Source organism: Zingiber officinale, chromosome 3B, assembly GCF_018446385.1.
Source record: "Zingiber officinale cultivar Zhangliang chromosome 3B, Zo_v1.1, whole genome shotgun sequence".
In the NCBI taxonomy this organism is placed as follows: domain Eukaryota; kingdom Viridiplantae; phylum Streptophyta; class Magnoliopsida; order Zingiberales; family Zingiberaceae; genus Zingiber; species Zingiber officinale.
The window spans coordinates 5,351,951-5,369,442 of NC_055991.1; the positions used below are offsets into that span (position 1 = coordinate 5,351,951).

General features: G+C 36.6%; 2 protein-coding genes across 3 annotated transcripts; one reads left to right on the forward strand and one right to left on the reverse strand.

The window, feature by feature from the left end:
- Positions 1-2,698: 2,698 nt before the first annotated feature.
- LOC122055637 (importin-5-like) lies at positions 2,699-15,232 on the forward strand. Its single transcript, XM_042617169.1, has 20 exons — positions 2,699-4,078; positions 4,211-4,414; positions 6,295-6,399; positions 6,502-6,567; positions 6,649-6,813; positions 8,966-9,040; positions 9,133-9,287; positions 9,597-9,732; positions 9,828-9,897; positions 9,984-10,111; positions 10,189-10,245; positions 11,580-11,765; positions 11,897-11,989; positions 12,853-12,938; positions 13,021-13,087; positions 13,208-13,274; positions 13,366-13,502; positions 14,384-14,475; positions 14,581-14,647; positions 14,754-15,232. Exons 1-20 carry the CDS (start codon positions 2,837-2,839, stop codon positions 14,916-14,918), a joined length of 3,363 nt encoding a protein of 1,120 aa, XP_042473103.1. The 5' UTR covers positions 2,699-2,836; the 3' UTR covers positions 14,919-15,232.
- A 706-nt stretch (positions 15,233-15,938) lies between these two features.
- LOC121968035 (protein SOSEKI 1-like) lies at positions 15,939-17,110 on the reverse strand. 2 transcript variants are annotated; one of them, XM_042518556.1, is made up of 4 exons: positions 16,936-17,110; positions 16,778-16,847; positions 16,582-16,701; positions 15,939-16,473 (listed from the first exon to the last, which is right to left on the reverse strand). In XM_042518556.1, exons 1-4 carry the CDS (start codon positions 17,090-17,092, stop codon positions 16,152-16,154), a joined length of 669 nt encoding a protein of 222 aa, XP_042374490.1. In that variant the 5' UTR covers positions 17,093-17,110; the 3' UTR covers positions 15,939-16,151. The 2 variants fall into 2 exon arrangements, with proteins under 2 accessions (XP_042374490.1, XP_042374489.1); XM_042518555.1 differs by having other exon boundaries at positions 15,941-16,701.
- Positions 17,111-17,492: the final 382 nt, after the last annotated feature.

Below are 17,492 nucleotides of genomic sequence, written 5' to 3' on the forward strand. Positions count from 1 at the left end.
TCTGTCCGAAACTGAAAAGAAAGGAGAGAGAAAAGGACAAAGGGCCAAGATGATCAAAGCACAGAAACCTAAAAGCTATGAGGTACAAGTCGTCATCAAAGTCCAAGATCGAGGTGTACATCGGACTTGCATTAATGACAAGTCAACAAGAAGAAGAAGACGAGGACAACTGGTTCGAGATGAGCATCAAGAGTAATGATGAAGGGGGAGCGTTAAACCATGAGTCTGATATAGTAAATGAGGTACGTAACTTTTCTTCTGACCAAATGTACAATACTATCAAAATGGTATCTAGGAGTCTATGTAAAAATAAGATAAAGTATATAAATACAAAGGATAACTATATCAGCTTAAAAGAAGAATTTAACCAACTGAATGATGAAAATATAACATTAAAATAATAAATAGAATTATTAGAAAAAAGTTTACAGGCTTAAAATTAAAGTTTTTACCAACTTCAAATGTTAACATTTTTGATAAAATTAATTATTTCATAAACCTACTTCTCAAATTTTATGTTTTTTTAAATAAAGATATTATTGGCTAACATAATTTTTTATATATTTTTATTATTATATTATTTTTATGAATTTATTAATAAAAATTAGAAGTTTAAAATTAATTTTTTTTGAAAATTTATTTTTTTTAAAATTTATTTGTTTAGATAAACATTTTATTTTATATACTCAGAAAAATTAGTAAATTTTTTAAAATATTTATATATTTTTAATCATTAAATTTTGAAAATATATATTTCTATCTCAAAATATTTATTTTGATAATAAAAATAATAGTATTTTTATTTAAGTTTTTTATTCTGATCTAAATATTTCTATGTAACATTGAAAAAAAAATTCAAGATTTTTCTTAACTTAAAAATAATTTTTAATATTTTTTTTTAAAAAAATTATTCTCTATGAAAAATTATTTCAGTAAAAATATAAAAATTTATATACTTTGCAAACAAATCTTAAAATTTTGTATCATATTTTCTTCTGTTATTTTTTTTTTATTTTTTCCTTATTTTTTTTATATAATCAAAGGAGGAAAAATTATAGGGAGTTAATTAAGTTAATGGGGAGGTTGTAAAATTCGTGTTTGCATTATTTTATTTATTGTAAATGTATTTCTTATACTAAATTGTAATATTTCATGTTATGTTTTTAAACATACATTTTTTTTACCGTTTACTTAGCCTTAATCTTAATTCGGATTGTTGCATATTAAAAAAAAAAGAGATTATAAGTATCCCAAGATAGTTATGTGATCAACCGAGTTAAGTTATATCCTATGTATTTGATGTCTTTGTGTGTTGAGTGTGCAAGGATTTAGAAACATAAGAAGTCAAGAGAAAGACATAGCGAGCAAGAAGGATGACATGGAAAGCGAGTTGACAGACTCAGTGCATCTGAGGGATGAGGAGCTACGGAAGAGTATACCAGTGAACGAGAAGGACGTGCACGACACATCCGAGGGACGATAAGTAGAGGAGGAAGCCTGTTCAAGGAAAAGGTTGGAGTTGGATTCGAGTGCGCTTAACTCCGAACGACCGAAGCATCACCCAAGCGAGCGTGAGGAAAAAATGATCAAATGAACAGTGCTCAAGGCACTTCAAAGTGGATTGGAGGCACCTCGAGCACTGACGGTGCTTCTGTCAATTTCAGAACCCGAGGCGTTTCCGATGGACCTAAGACGTATGTCATGTCAGTAAACGATAACTTTTTCCAAAATACTATAAATAACACCCTAAATCTAGGAAGTAAAACAACAATCAATGTATTGATTTCTTTAGTAACTCTTGAGCTTTCAAAGTCTATAAAAGATTACTCCACTTTTACGAAGGGGTCATTTTTTAATGGAACTTTTTAATTGTCTTAGATTAACAACCACTTAAGTTGTAACCAAGTAAAACTCTTAGTCTTCTTACTTTTCTTTAAGTTATTATTTTTTATGTCAATTACTTACTTTAATTAATATTGTATTCTTGTTGAGTTCAAAAGCAAAAAAATTGTTTAACTCATTTTTCAGGACTATTCACTCTTTCTAACCAGCCAACTATCCAACAACTATTATACATTATAAAAGCTACACTATAGGTTCTGCATGCTTAATTATGATTAAATTATATTTATTTAAAATATAATGTGTGTCATGAATTCTTTATTATTTAATTTACTAGTTGAAATATTATTTTAATCAATCTATCACTTATAAATTTAATAGGATATAAATTCGGTATTATAAAAACTAGCCACTAGTTTTTATAATTATAAAAGCTAGATGCTAATTTTTACCATGTATAGAAACTATCAATCTAATTTATACACAGTTGAATGATAAGACAATGTAGGGTAGAAAACTAGTTGCTAACTTTCATGATAAAAGTCAGATGCTATTTTCTATACTTGTAAAAATTAGTTGTTAGTTTCTGCGCGATATAATGATCACAATATAAAAGTATTTTGAACGGGGCTCAAAGAAACGCTGATTTAACTTTAATAAAAAGAAGGGTGTTTATTTAACGAAAATGAGCGCCTATGTAATTTTGGCCATTATTTATTGTCAATATCTGCTTTAAAAAAAATCTAATCGAAGTGATTTTTAAACTTGCTAAAGTTTCAGCCCACGATTAATCTCGTATTAACTGTTAATCTGATTGTTTCCAACCCACTAATTCTACCTCTTGAAAACCCTAAGTCACTAACAATAAAAGGGTCGACAACCTCGCTATTTCTCCGAGAAGAGAGAGCATCAACTCCTCGACCGCCGTTCGTCGCCGTCTTCTTCTGCCGCCGCTTCACCACCATCACCTTCGGAAGAAGACAGCAGCGGAAGAATGGATCAGCAGCAGCAGCAGCAGATTGCGGTGATTCTCGGCTCGGCGGAATCAGGCCCCTTCGAGTCTCTGATCGGCCAGTTGATGTCCGCCTCCAACGAGCAGCGGTCCCACGCCGAGTCCCTCTTCAATCTGTGCCGCGACCTGCACCCGGACGCCCTAGCCCTTAAGCTCGCCTCCGTCCTCCACTCTTCCCCTGCGCTGGACTTCCGAGCCATGTCCGCCGTCCTCCTCCGCAAGCTCCTCACACACCGTGACTCCGACGCACCCTTCTGGCCCCGGCTCTCACCATCCTCCCAGACCTCCCTCAAGTCTCTCCTCCTCGCCGTCCTCCACCAGGAGCCCGACCGCTCCACTGCCAAGAAGGTCGCCGACACCATCTCCGCCCTCGCCGTCTCCCTCCTCCCCGAGTCGGCCTGGCCCGATCTTCTTCCCTTCCTCTTCCACGCTGTCTCCGCCTCCGACGCTTCCCCTCGCCTCCAGGAGTCTGCCCTCCTGATATTTTCCCAGATTGCCTATGTCCTCGCAGACGATGCCTCCTTCATCGGTCCCCACCTCACCACCCTCCACTCTCTTCTCCTTGCCGCACTCTCCCACCCTTCCGCTCCAGATGTCCGCGTTGCTGCACTCTCTGCTGCAGTCAACCTCGTCACTTCCCTGGAGTCTACTGCGGATCGTAACCGCCTAGCTGAGCTTCTCCCTGCCATGATGCGAACACTTACTGAGTCTCTCAATTCTGGCCACGAAGCTGCCGCACAGGAGGCTCTTGAACTCCTTGTTGAACTCGCAGGCGCAGAACCAAGGTTCCTTCGCCGTCAGATTGGCGATGTTGTTGGAGCCATGATGCAGATTGCCGAGGCAGATGGACTTGAGGAGGGTACTCGCCACTTAGCTATTGAGTTCGTTATCACCCTTGCTGAAGCAAGGGAGCGAGCCCCTGGGATGATGCGGAAGCTCCCCCAGTTTCTCAGCAGACTATTTGCTGTGCTCATGAAAATGCTCCTTGATTTAGAGGATGATCCTGCTTGGCACACTGCTGAGGTTCAGGATGAGGATGCTGGAGAAACTAGCAACTATGGCGTTGCACAGGAATGCCTTGACCGTCTTGCAATTGCAGTTGGTGGAAACACAATCGTTCCAGTAGCCTCGGAGCTCTTACCAGCTTACCTGGCTGCCCCTGAGTGGCAGAAACACCATGCAGCTCTTGTCGCTCTTGCACAGATAGCTGAAGGTTGTTCAAAGGTTGTACTGTGATCTTTAATTGATTCATCTGCATTTTGTTAAAACACGAAATGCTCTTTTTGTTGAAGCATTATATTTTGTCAAAACACAGTCAAAACAAGTTCAAGTGTGATTTATTCTTTATTTGTGCAGGTGATGTTAAAAAATCTGGAACAAGTAGTGACCATGGTCCTAAGCTCTTTCCAAGATCCCCATCCTCGTGTACGCTGGGCAGCAATTAATGCCATTGGTCAGTTGTCCACAGATTTGGGGCCAGATTTGCAACTCCAATATCATCAGAGGGTGCTTCCTGCATTGGCATCAGCGATGGATGATTTCCAGAATCCTCGTGTGCAGGCAAGTATCTTGGATAGTGTTAAACTTATTAATTTTTTAACCACGTCTTTTCTTTATGCAAGCATAGTTAAAGTAGATACAGAAATTGTCTGTATATGGGTTTCCTTGTGGTGTGCATTGATAGATTCCTCTTATGTTCTCGTTTAACAATAATTACATTGGCAGAAAATCTTTTCCCTCTATTATCCTCCCTAGTGTTGATCTCTGCAAATAGTTTAGCTATCCATTAATATAGGACATGTCTACCCATGGTTACACTTATCTCACTGAAGTGCTTCCCTACTAAGAAAACATTTACTAGAATGTGTCTGGATGGTGATGGAAGGGGCATGTCCACCACTAGAATGTGTTTTAATGTCTGCAGAAGGAGTTCTACTAAAACTTAATGTCCTTGATTCCTAGGTTGTCACTCTGCTGTTTGTGGCCTGTTCTCTAGGCATCTTTGGAAGGCAGGGAGTGTGACAATGTACATGCTTCCCTTTACTCCATAGGTCCTTCTCACCAGTTTGCAGGGGTTGGTGGCCTGAAACTGATTTGGCTTCGCCAAAAGGCCTCATCTCTAGAAGCCTGGCTCACGAGGTGCCCCTTATCATTAGAGCTGTATTGCAATGATACAGTACACCTTAATGTTAATGTCGTAAGAATAAATAATTATTTGCTTAAATAGGAAGCTTTCTCATGCGCTTCCAATCATTGTACATGAATCTGATTAGAATTGTAAGTATGCCCAGGTATGCATGCGGCTGTATTTTGTATTTCTGGATACTTTTGTTTGCTTTTTCCTGCCAGACGAATCTGTTTCTCACCTAAGAGGTCATTTATTACAACAATACTTGAGAAGTTCAATAATTGTGATTCAGGTTGGTTAATGTAGATTATGGTGAATTTAGCTCTCTAAACAAGAATCAAAGTTGTTTCAGAAAATCATTTTCAAGCTAAAATTAATAGAAATTAAACACAAATATATATTTTTTTAAAAAAATACTATATGAGAAACACATAATTACTTATTGATATGCTTATTTGTTTTCATATCTAAATCTTGAAAACCTTGCAGAAGCAAAAGTGTGGATGATTAGGGAAATGCATGGGGCATGTGTTTAATCAATATTAGAATTTATTTGTTTAGAAAATATCAATTGGTCAAGTGAAATCTCAATTGATTTTTAAAACAAGTATTGATTCTCACTCAAATTGCAATTTATTTTTGCATGAATTCTAATTGGCTTAAATTAGTTTCTTAAGGTAAACCAACATACTGATGATGTTTCTTGACTTTTGGAAAAAACCAAAATAGTCATACAGCTTTGATCCAATTTGACTAGTCTATATCAGGGTCAACCATTTTTTTCATCCATGGATCAGTAGAATTCTTCATATTGGGATCAGCTGGCCCAAAAGATTAGTATCATCAATATCAAGGGATTGGATTGTTATGATTGGAACTGAAGATAATAATTTCTATGACTGGCAATGGTAAACATAAGAAGGATAAAAAGGACATAGTAATTCCAGATACAATTACAAGTTGAAAGTCAATTTATTATTATTTAAGTACTGATATTTAATATTTTCTTAATTTTGATTTGGTATCATATTTAGCTGTGTGTTATACTGATACCTTGGTATCATATTTAGCTGTGTGTTATATACTAATAACTTGTATGCTGTACAAGTTATGCTTGATGGCAGAATTAGTAATTTATATTTTATTGTTAGTTGGAATTTGCCATCTGTTTCTCACTAATTATTAAGTTGCTTGCCATCTGCTGAATATTCTTGAGTTGTTATCAATTTATTTTTGAATTATACACTTATTATATTTTTTCTGAGAACAAAATATTCCAGTCCTTTCTCAATTTCTATTGATTGATTTACAGGCTCATGCATCTTCAGCTGTTTTGAATTTCTGTGAAAATTGCACTCCTGATATTTTGACACCTTACCTAGATGGAATTGTAGGGAAGTTACTAGTTCTGCTACAGGTATATGGACAATTTGTGAATTGATCTCATTAAATTTGTATACCTGCTTAGCTTTTGGTTGGTAATTTATGTATAAATGTAATGCAATTGTTTTTTTACCAGAATGGGAACCAGATGGTTCAAGAAGGAGCTTTAACAGCTTTAGCTTCAGTGGCAGATTCATCACAAGTATTTGTCATAGACATTTTTGTGAAGCTTTTTAACATATTGCTTTGACCATACTAAATCAAATGTTATATCACAATGCAGGAACAATTTCAGAAGTACTATGATGCCGTTATGCCCTACCTCAAAGTGATATTGATGAATGCAACTAATAAATCAAACAGGATGCTTCGTGCAAAATCAATGGAGTGCATAAGTTTGGTAGGAATGGCAGTGGGCAAGGAAAAGTTCAGGGATGATGCTAAACAGGTATGATCACATTATTCATCCATTTTGGATGTTCTTATTTTAGCTAACATTAAAGTTAAATCGTTTTATGAAAAAGAGTATTATATACTCTATCCTTTACTTTTAATATGAGAAATTGAGTTAATCCTATCAATTCACCTATCACTATCTAAATTTTTATTCGAGAATAAGATCAAAGCCTGAATCTCAATAATTAAAGGTTGTTAGTAACTCTTGATGAAAGTTTTTATTAACTCTTCCATTGAATTCTGTAAATTGAAACTATTTAAATTTGTAAAGTTGATAACATAGTTCTGCTGCAATTAGTTTCAATTTTATGAATATATGTATACATTATTTACATATGCAAGTAGATATTGTAACATATAAGGTTCTAAAAGGCAGTTTCAGACAGCAAGCGATCAGCTCACAGCTCACAGCTTGTGTAGGCATGTGTTTGTCATCCAAAAATATTAATTGTTAAATTGATATAAACATGAAGTATGAGTGACATATCTATGCAACAAAGTCTATTGGTTGAACAAAGTATAATCATGTTCACATAACAAACGATAAAGTAAACATAACACAGAATTCATCATTGTACACTGCTAGAAAATACATTGCATAACAAAACATACAAGTACATAACAATCAAACTAGCTATAAATAGTTAAAGGGTTTAAAGAGACAAGTTAAAAGTATGATAGCAAAGAAGAGAGAGAATTCCTCTTTTTGAGGAAGTAAAATTTTGCACTTTGCAGCTAGAAGAGGATAAATCAGTGAAGAATTTTGCACATATTAGAAGACCATACACTGTGATTAAAGGAAGAGAAATGGGGAAGAGGAGATGATGGAGAAGAAGATAGAGGATATTTCCGTGCATGGAGAAAGAAATCTGTGCTCTGTAACCATCAAAGAGGAGTTGATGGAGAAGAAGATAGATGCTATCTCCTTGCAAGGAGGAAAAATCTGCACTCTGTAAACACTAAAAGAGGAAAAAACTCCAAAAGAAGTGAGATTAAAAGAGCGTTAAGTTGCCATTATATGAGATGCTTACAAAAGAAGATAAAAAAAAAACCTGCAAAGGAGAATTAAAGGTAGAAAAGATGATCAGAACAGTGATTTCAAGTTTGAGGGGGTCGATGGTTGGTGCTGTTCTGTGAATTTCCCGCGTTGTTGTTCTGTGAGGCTGCGAGTTGTGGGAAGAGGGTATTCTGATTTTTTTAATTCTAATGTTTCCATCTTAGTCGCTTGAAATGATTAAGTGATTTGTCTGGATTATTTTGAAAATACTCACATGAAGAGGAACGTGTTAATATGAATTACTTATGTGGAAGAAGGAAGAAAATGAAATAGGGGTAGGGAAAGTAGGGGTGGGACCCTTGATAGAAACCATGAGTTCTCTCTCTCGAAGAAAACAAAAGAAATGAGAGATTAACTTCTCCCTTCTCTCTGTACTTGGCCCAGCACTTGCCCTGGTAGGAACTACACTCATGGAGCTCCCATCAATTGTCAATTCTCTACTTTGCTAAAATTCTATTTGCCATTGTTTGAAATTATTTCATCCATAAATCTATTTTCTTCTTAGTGTTTGAGGAGAGAGGGTAAGCTTTCCCTGTATTTATGTTTGATTGGAAGGAGAATGAGATCCTCCTCGCTAGGAGTACATCTAATTTTTCTTTTGAGATTGCATCAGCTGGCTGACAGGTTTTTAATGTTACATGGTGCGTGTGATATTTGCTGCTCAAATCCATAAGTAAAATATTTTTTTTTATCGAATCACGAGTTGCTTTGGATGACTAACATAATTATTTACTGGCATATGTATCACGAGTTGCTTTGGATGACGAATCACGAGTAAAATATTTTTTTCTTATTTGCTGCTCTTATTTATATTGATTGATTAGTTTGATTAATATGATTTTCTAATATAATAATGTATACTTATATTTTCTAACATGTGGTGGTACTTATTCTTGTCAAATTATGGAGCATATACTAATTCATTCCAGGTTATATTTCTCCAGTGATTCAATCATAAACCACTGTTGTATGCTTTTTATTATCTGGTATCTGTTTATCTGCAGTTTTTCTGAATAAACTTTCTTATGGTCTTTTAATTTCTTACTCTATATATATCTATTATATTTGCTTATTTCTGTTATGCTAGGTAATGGAAGTTTTGATGGCATTGCAAGGATCACAAATGGAAACGGATGATCCTACTACAAGCTATATGCTTCAGGTGTGCTTGAGCTCCAATAGATCAATGTCAGGAAATGATATGGCCATAGCTAACTTTTATTTTCAATTTTTTTGTATATATTTTTTAAATAGGCATGGGCCAGGTTATGCAAATGCCTAGGACAGGATTTTCTGCCATACATGAATGTTGTTATGCCCCCATTGCTTCAATCTGCCCAGCTGAAACCAGATGTAACTATCACATCTGCAGGTTCAGATGATGACATAGAAGATTCAGACGATGAAAGGTTTGTTTCACTCAAAGCATATTATCATTTGCTTTCATGTTTGCTTATTGATCACTCAATCCACTAAACTTCTGTGGTTTTGGGTATATGAAGGATGAAATGCACATGGCCTCTGCTATTTTACAGAGCTTCACTCTTTGATACAAAGCGGATAACTTTATGAGCCAAACCTTCATTTCAATGACTAATTTTGCATAGCTTAACTCTTTGAAGTAGATAGGAGAATTTTATGAGTCAAACCTTCATTAGAATGAATGGTCTGTTGCCTTCATATGCTTTGATTATTCTCACTGCTATATTTACTTGCAGTGTTGAAACCATTACTCTTGGAGATAAAAGGATAGGAATTCGGACGAGTGTATTGGAGGAGAAAGCCACTGCTTGTAACATGCTATGCTGCTATGCTGATGAGCTAAAAGAGGGCTTCTATCCGTGGATTGATCAGGTAAATTTTGATCCCCATTTATCATTTTTTATTAAAAGTTGATTATGGAATCACACTGCTCGAGAGCTAATTCTATAAATCCAAACTGAATGTAGGTTGCTCCTACACTGGTTCCTTTACTTAAATTCTATTTCCATGAAGAAGTAAGGAAGGCTGCTGTTGCAGGTACCTGTTTGTATCTCTTTTTCATGATTTTTTTTTGTCAAGATTAAAATTATCAAGAGTTATACACATACATTACTTGTCTTTAGCTATGCCGGAATTACTCCGATCTGCAAAACTAGCTGTTGAAAAGGGGCAAGCTCAAGGCCGTGATGAATCATATGTTAAGCAATTATCAGACTACATAATCCCAGCTCTTGTTGAAGCATTGCAGAAGGTTATTCTAAGGAAATGGTCTTTGTCTTTTAATGTGTCTAGTTATCGATATTTATTGCTATAATGCTCTTATTGCAGGAACCAGAAACAGAAATCTGTGCAAGCATGCTGGATTCACTGAATGAGTGCATGCAGGTACGTTCTAGCCATGAAGATTATCATCATTTATTCAATGAGAAACAGTAGCCCGCTTGGAATATGACTTCAGGCTTTACATTATAACTTGACAAAGGCGTTTAGGAACATTGAAGACAAAGGTGTCTAAAGGCTTGAATACAAGCAAATGGGGACAATCATAAAGTTCAATGTAGCAAACCCATATTTCACAATGAATTCCAGTAGAAGAGGCATACTAAAATTGCTTTAACCAACCCTATCTTGCTTTTAGCCGATGACTGCATATGTTTCATCTGTTCAATAGGATGAATGTGTAAAAAGGAAAAGTTACTATTTTCTCTACATTTTCTGCTGAATAAAATCTGTGTTTCCTTTTCCTTAACAAGGATTGTTATTTGAAAACCATGAACATTCCACATAACGCAAACTGTAGCCTTTTTTCCAATTCATCCCATACCTACATTTTTTTTTATTTCAAAATTTGTGTAATAGACCAATGTTACTAGATTTATGTGGTATTGTAACTAGCAGCATCTACATTTGATCAACTTGGTAATGTCTATAGTGTAAGCATAGCTGAAAGGACATGTCTTTTTGTTTGCTGATCAGTTTTCTACTGTATATATTTATTTTATAATTGCTGATTTATTAGAGAGATGCATTGATTCTAGTTACTTGGATTTGGGTTTATTGTCAAGATGCTATTTAGCATAGTAAAAGATGTAGGATTGCCATGTCTCTTCACGTCACTTACAGTCTTACAACTTCCAAGTCCTGATGCAATCCTTTGTGAAGGGTTGGTAATATAAAATATAAAAACCTCATTTTGGAAATACCTTTAGAAACTTCCACAGCTTTAAAAAATGGAGATAGACTAGAGGAGAGTGAAAAATCCAATCCATCTAACACTAACTATATTAAGCTCTTAAAGTTATCACCTCATTCTCTCTCTCTCTCACTCTGTATGTCTTATGCCAACTTGTTTTATTGGAATACCAGCAATATCAAGCTAGTTCCTTTTTGTTTTCTCAACCCATGTAAAATATCCAAGTTAAGACCAGATAGATGACTAGAAGATCATGGATCTAGTTTTTATTGATTAAAGTTATTTGTATTATGGCAAGTATTATGCTCGGTAAGAGTAAATTATTATGGACCTTTTATTTTAATTATCTTGAATATAATTATTGTAAAATATATTTCTATGTAATTTGCTGCATATGTGTCTTATAATGGCCTGCCTAAATACTGCTTATGCTTGTTGGTTAAAACGTTGCTAGGTTTCCATGTGTTTATACGTGTAATAATCAATGCTAAATCAGTGTTCCTTTTGATTTTTTGTTCGTATGCAGTTAAGTGGGTCACTTCTCAGTGAAGACCAGGTTAAAAGCATAGTTGATCAAATAAAGCATGTGATAACTGCCAGTGCATCTAGGAAAAAAGAAAGAGCCGAAAGGACGAAAGCTGAGGATTTTGATGCCGAGGAAGAGGAAATCCTCAAGGAAGAAAATGAGCAGGAGGAAGAAGTGTTTGATCAGGTTATTAATGCAGTTCAAAAAAATGCCACTTTGTGGATTTGTTGCAAGATTCTTTTGATTCAAAGCGACACATTTTTAAGTAATTTTATGAAATTAGTGTATCATCATCTTCTCTGGTTATTCCAATTCAGATTGGGGATTGCCTTGGAACTCTGATTAAGACCTTCAAGGCGTCTTTCCTGCCATTCTTTGACGAGCTCTCTCTTTATATTACTCCAATGCTGGTATGTTTTGTTAACTTGTTCAAGATATAGTCTAATTTTTGGCACTCTTATCGACTACTCCAATACCTGTGCCGATGACAATAATTTCATATATATCTATAATGTTCTTGATTTTGAAGGCTGTTGGTTTTGAATATTTATTATTGAAATCTTTCTTTCCAGACAATATGTTTTTTTTATCCTACAGCAGTTTGATTTTCGTGTTAATCCTCATGACCTGGTTGGAGTAGAATGAAGCATATATATTTTGGGAATCACCAAAACATGAACAGTATGGTTAAGAGTGAGAAGTTTTTTTTTTTATTTGTGTATTTTTAATACAATATTGGAGTAATTTAGCTTATCCTAATCTTTGATTTATGAACTAATAACATGCTATCTTATGAATGGTGAAGATTTTGCAAACTGATGGTTGTAAATTCCCTTGGAATCTATGGTACTTCTATGCTGTCTGATAATGTATTTTCCCTTGTTTTGCTAAATCTCTGTAAAGTTTTAACATATTTATTTCAGCACATTCCTTAGATACACCTTTATGCACATCAATTGCTCATTTGAATGTTTATATTGCTATGACTTCATAGTGACAGATAATTTAACCTCTTTCTTTTTTTGTTTTATGATGTTTTTGGATTGCCAACAAGTTCTCTTATGCTAATTTATCTACTTACATATTGTTGTTGCTCATTGGAAGGTTTAGTTTCTTTTATTTTATCTGTGATCTCATAGCACAATTACCTGATTTTTCTTGCTTTGTCTTATGATGCTTTTGGACCACTGTCAACTGGTTCCTCTGCTCAGCATACTAATTCATTTACTCCATAATTCTAGTTTAGCATGTTCATCCATTGTCTTGTGTGCAGGGAAAGGATAAAACACCTGAGGAGAGAAGGATTGCTATTTGCATTTTTGTTGATGTTGCAGAACAATGCCAGGAAGCAGCTCTTAGGCATGATTTTCACTCAATCTTTTGTCTTCATGCTTGTTTCTGAACGGCACAAATTTTGAATATCAGGTTTTCAATTTGACAGATACTATGAAACCTACCTTCCTTTCCTATTAGAAGCATGCAATGATGATAATGCAGATGTTAGGCAGGTTAGGATACATCCTTCCTCTTTCCTACCATATATATTTGTGCTCTTGCTATGCTTTCAGCAAATATGCACACAATTTTATGGGAATATAGATGTTACTTATATAAGTAATTATTTTCAGGCTGCTGTTTATGGTGTTGGTGTTTGTGCTGAATTTGGTGGATCAGTGTTTCGGCCTTTGGTTGGAGGTAACTATGCATATAAGATGCTATTACATATAAGTTAAATCCTCTGGGTTGTGGCTGATAACAATTTGTCCGATGTTTTCTTGGTATGCAGAGGCTCTCTCTAGTTTGAATAATGTGATTGGACATCCTGATGCATTGCAATCGGACAATGTAATGGCATATGACAATGCTGTTTCAGCACTTGGTAAAATATGTCAATTCCATCGTGATGGTATTGATGCAGCTAAGGTGAATTGTTTGTCTTGGTTATCTTTGCAATTTTGTTTGTGTTTTTTGTGCTTTGGTGATTGTAAATTTGCTGTTTCAAGACTTGGCAAAATGTTCCTTTTGTTTATAACTGTGTTCCCCTTTTTTGTTTTGGCATTATAGCTAAATTAATCAGCTAAAGCATCCACATTATGATTTTATTTGGTAGCTAATGTATGATATTATTTAGGTTAACCAATGACATATTTGACATTTGTTTTATTCAGTTTATCTGAGTATTGCTAAACCTTTAACATTTCCTAATTTCAAACAAGCGCAATCTTAGATAGAGTTCACAACAAAATTCTGGTTTGAACTTCTGAGCATATTTTTCTGAAAGATTATTTATTATAAGATGTGCTGTTTTTCGATTTACCATTTTTTAAGACGGAGTTGTTTTTTCTATTAATGTTGGGTTCCCTTGTATTAGTCTTGTACTGCAGAATGCTTACAGATTTTGTTTGACCAAAGTGGGGTTTCTGGACTATTACTTTTGTGTAACAATTGAAAGTCACTTGGATATTTGTCTACCCCACACATAATACTGATTATGTACTTGTATGTGTGATCGTGTCACTTTCAGATGTCAAATTGATATTAACTTCAGGACATCTTAGACCTGTAGATATCTGATTGCATTTTGTAGTTTGTTTGAACATTATATTGTCCAGAATATGCATAGATTTTTGTTCAAGGGATCAGTCATTTTCCCATTCCTTTTTGTGTTCCTGTCCGTAGATTTCACAACCTTTTCCATCATCACCATTTTCTGAGTTGGCGGCTATCTTATAATCATTGCAACTTGTTCCCTTCTCTTTCTTTGAAAAGGGCATTCTGAATAAAAATTTCTACATATCTGCCAGGTTGTTCCAGCTTGGTTGGGTTGCTTGCCAATAAAGAATGATTTAATTGAGGCCAAAATTGTTCATGAACAACTCTGTTCAATGGTTGAAAGGTACATCATGACCTTCACTGTAGATATGTATTTGTCCATGTCTTTTGATTCTTTAGTTTGTTCGTATATGAGACTGAATATTGATCCATGGATTCTGATAAACAGGTCAGATAGGGATCTTTTGGGTCCTAACAATCAGCAAATTCCTAAACTAGTTGCGGTGTTTGCAGAGGTATGTAGATTTCTTGTTGATACTACAAAAATTATATTAAACCTTGAGTCTCATCTACTTGATCGTACACTACAAATATCCTTGAGTTTTCTTTTGTTTCTCTTAGGTTCTATGCGGAGGGAAGGATCTGGCTTCGGAACAGACTGTTAGTAGAATCATCAGTCTCTTGAGACAGATTCAACAAACACTCCCGCCTGCTGTCCTCGCCTCTACCTGGTCTACCCTGCAGCCTCAGCAACAGCTTGCTTTGCAATCTGTATTATCATCGTAAGCCATTGCTTGTATCTCTCTTCTTTTCTTCTTCTGGGCATGTGTTTCCTAGTTTGCAACATTGTCGCTATTGCATAGCATTCTTTACGTCCACTTGTCAAGTTTATTAAATTGTGGGGGCATTGTTCGATCGGGTTGCTTTTGGTCTGCTAGAGAAATTTGTAATTTTGGTGGCGTGGGTGTACAAAATGACCGTTATATGTTTATTTGTTGCCAGAGGTGTAGATTGTGAAGGGTCGAGAAACATTGTATTTTGCTGGATTCTTGTTTTTTTTTTTGTTTTGGGTCATAATGGAAGGGCTTGGTGAAGACGCATGCTGCATTTCCAACTATTCCAATGTTATTTTCTCAATGTGTTGAAATGCCACTAAGATTAGAAGAGCGATACAATAAAATGATCTCAATGTGGATTATCATCGAATTGCTACGTCAATTAGTTGACAAGGCACTAATACAATCTATCCACTTATAGACATGTCTTGTAGATCAACATACAATGTCCCCAGGGCATAGCACAGCTGGGAGTGCATGATTTCGTGATCGAAAGGTCCAGGATTCGATCCTTGGGGTGTCATTGTCTAGGGTTAGCGTGATTATGCGTTTTCAGCTATGTATATGTATTTACTTTTTTCTTCATATCTGTGGGACTGGTTCTAAGGGCTATTGATGTGACGGTTCTATATTTTTTTGTAGATCAACGTACAATGCTCTATCTTTATGGAGAAGTAAATTGCAATGAATCAACTAATTTACAAAGAAAGACGAGCCATCACCATAGTGGTAACGCTTATTAAGATAAGAGTTCATTCCATAAAATACTAAAAAAAATTTCCATCCGAATGACAATAGCAACCTTTGAAATTCCAAATATTCAACTACCATCCGATTGAGACCGTCCCTACTCTCAGCTGGGCAAAAAAGCGAAGAGTTTGACATTGGACATGTCTCTTTCGTTGTGATATATATATAAACGGTAAAACAAAAATAAAATAACTGAATTCAATATCATGTATTATCCTTTATAAGCATTAATACCTTTTACATAAAAAGTAAATAGAGGAATTATGAAACACAAACCGATCCAAATAATTCAGTACCAACACAAATAAAATTTCTAGCTTTCATTCGCCTAATTAGCGAAAAACAATTCTCGTTCTTCATTATTAATCATAATGTTAAAATTGACACGCGCAGCAGTCGCAAGATCAACATAAGCGACATGCGAATGATGCGATCATCCCTGTCGCCGTCCGCCGGCGTGTTGCTCCTTCTCCCGCCGGCGAACCGCCCGTAGTCCCTCGTCCTTCGTCTTCACCGAAGACTTGCACCTCAGGATATTGCGCAGCACTCGCGACGTTGCCGTCGTCTCAGGCTTATTGCCGGAGTTGTTATGGCCGCGTCCTTTGTTCACTTGATCTCTGTTCTCGTCGCCGTGGTCGACAATGGCTGGTGCTTCCGATCTCTTATCCTCCTCCTTCGCAATCTTCGGCTTACCGTTTCCAATCTGAAATTTTGATACCTCCTCCTCCAGCGACGTGTCCCCGTCCACCTCCGCCGCCGGTGCCTTAGGAGACACCTGCTCCCCCAGTGGCACCATCTGCAGAGTCTCAGCGCCGACCGCCTCCTCTGCGGATATCTTCGCCTTCGCCACCGGCGGCGCCGCCTTCTCATCGCTCGCGTGATTCGCGATCTCGGAGCCCTTGAGGACGTACTCGTTGTCGGAGCAGGGCGTGAGCAGGTCGCCGTCCATCACGTCCTGCCACACGTATCCCCCTCTGTACCGCCTGAGATATCATACTACACGAGTCAAACAAAATTAAATCCTCCGCCGCTGCCTTTAGCGACGGCGATCACGAGTACCTCTTGTAGGACCAAGTGAAGGTCTCCGGCAAGTCCTTCCCTCTGAATTCCGACAGCCATCTCTTCACATCTGTCCCAATCCCACCTCTGCTATCACAACACGACACCAGAAAAAGTAGAAGAAGAAGAAGAAGAAAAAAAAGATCAGAGAATCAAACCACGAAGGTAAACGCGATCTCGCCGGAGACGATGAATCCGGAGAAGGTGCGGGTGCTCGATCCGGCCGCTGTGGCGGCTGAGGAAGTAGACCACGTTGACGCTCCTCACCTCTCCTCCTCCTCCTCCTCCTCCATTAAAGTTGGATGTTGCCTCCATGACACACAAAAAGTCTCGGACCGCATCAGGACAACAAAATGCACACATATATCCAATTGACCGACCGCAACGTGCCTCGTGAACACGGTCGAGACTAACGCGTCAAGTTACCAGTCAAACGGTTCTATCTGGCCACGGTTCCATTATCATCTTAAATTGCTCCCACGGATTAGGGGTGAGTAGTCAACCCATAGATCAACTTATTTATATCGATCTGAACCCACTTGAAAAAAATTTATCGGATATAGGACCGGATATAGGATTCTGATATTACATTATCTGATCTAGTAGGGTCAGATAATTTTTTATCTCAATAATCGAACCAACCCGATCTGCGATCATCCTTATTTGTAGCAACTACTGTCGATAAGTTGCTACACGTTGTAGTAGTTACTGCCGA